At 48.5% G+C, this 1,223-nt stretch overlaps 1 protein-coding gene across 1 annotated transcript in view; it reads right to left on the bottom strand.

Annotated features, from left to right (window-relative positions):
* LOC106808446 (mitogen-activated protein kinase 1-like) overlaps positions 1-1,223 on the bottom strand; it is a 61,083-nt gene that overhangs the window by 18,946 nt on the left and 40,914 nt on the right. Inside the window, exon 9 of the mRNA XM_014811171.1 lies at positions 621-692. Within this exon, the coding sequence (XP_014666657.1) occupies positions 621-692 (72 nt within the window). The remainder of the gene's footprint in view (positions 1-620; positions 693-1,223) is intronic.

Below are 1,223 nucleotides of genomic sequence, written 5' to 3' on the forward strand. Positions count from 1 at the left end.
GCTAGCAAATATATGTAAACGAATATCAGTACCATGAAGGTGAGTGATTAGTGGTCATAATAAGCTGAGGAACGTATACACTTGCTTCTTTATTGGTGGCAAATTTTGATGAGAAAAATCGGTTAAAAATGCGGGATCGCTTCTTTATTGGTGGCAAATTTTGATGAGAAAAATCGGTTAAAAATGCGGGAATCGGTTGTCTCACTCTTGTGTTATTATCTACTCTTGGCACACATGCACAGACAGACATGCAGGCACACATGCACACACAGACATTCACGCATGTATCACCCAAATGCACATACTCAGACACACGCACACGCACACACACAAAGATACACGTACACGTAGCCGCATGCATTCACACAAACACACACATGGGCGCACACACAAACACACACAACCACACCCACGTACCCACCCACACATGCATGCACACACACACAACCACACCCACCTACCCACCCACACATGCATGCATACACACACACATGAACGAACGCACGCACGCACGCACGCACGCACGCACACACACAACCACACCCACCCATGCACCCATGCATGCATGCACGCATGCAGACACGACCGCACCATGCTTGAAGTGTCATTGTAAAGGATACAGTGCTTTCCTGGGAACAGTGGTCGATTAGAGAGCATCTCTGCTAGAATGCAGCCCACACTCCAGATGTCAACTGGAAATTCTGAGTCAAGGTGTTTAAACAGCAACAAATACACTCATCAATTAGCAATATCCTCCCACTATGTGAGATTATATTAATGACCTCTTCTGGGGTTAACATGTACGCTCCCCAGTGCCTATATGAGTGCTCCTGGTGTCTAAATTATCCCCAAATATTACATGATAGTCCTTCTCTCCACCTCCTGCCCTGCTTTCTCCTCCTCCTGCCCTCTCCTCTCCTCCTCCTGCCCTCCTCTCTTCACCTCCTGCCCTCCTCTCTCCTCCTCCTGCCCTCCTCTTTACTCCTCCTGCCCTCCTCTCTCCTCCTCCTGGCCCTCCTCTCTCTTTACAAAAGATCCATCTAGCCTATAAAACTGCGATCTCTGCACACCACCCAACTTAAGCAGCTACCAGCTCTCTCTCATAGTGCCTTTACCTAACACAAGTGCTTCCCACACACCCTCCACCCAACATAACCAGCTACCAGCTCTCTCTGATAGTGCCTTTACCTAACACAAGTGCTTCCCACACACCCTCCACCCAA

The sequence above is a fragment of the Priapulus caudatus genome, unplaced genomic scaffold (genome assembly GCF_000485595.1).
Source record: "Priapulus caudatus unplaced genomic scaffold, Priapulus_caudatus-5.0.1 Scaffold278, whole genome shotgun sequence".
In the NCBI taxonomy this organism is placed as follows: domain Eukaryota; kingdom Metazoa; phylum Priapulida; class Priapulimorpha; order Priapulimorphida; family Priapulidae; genus Priapulus; species Priapulus caudatus.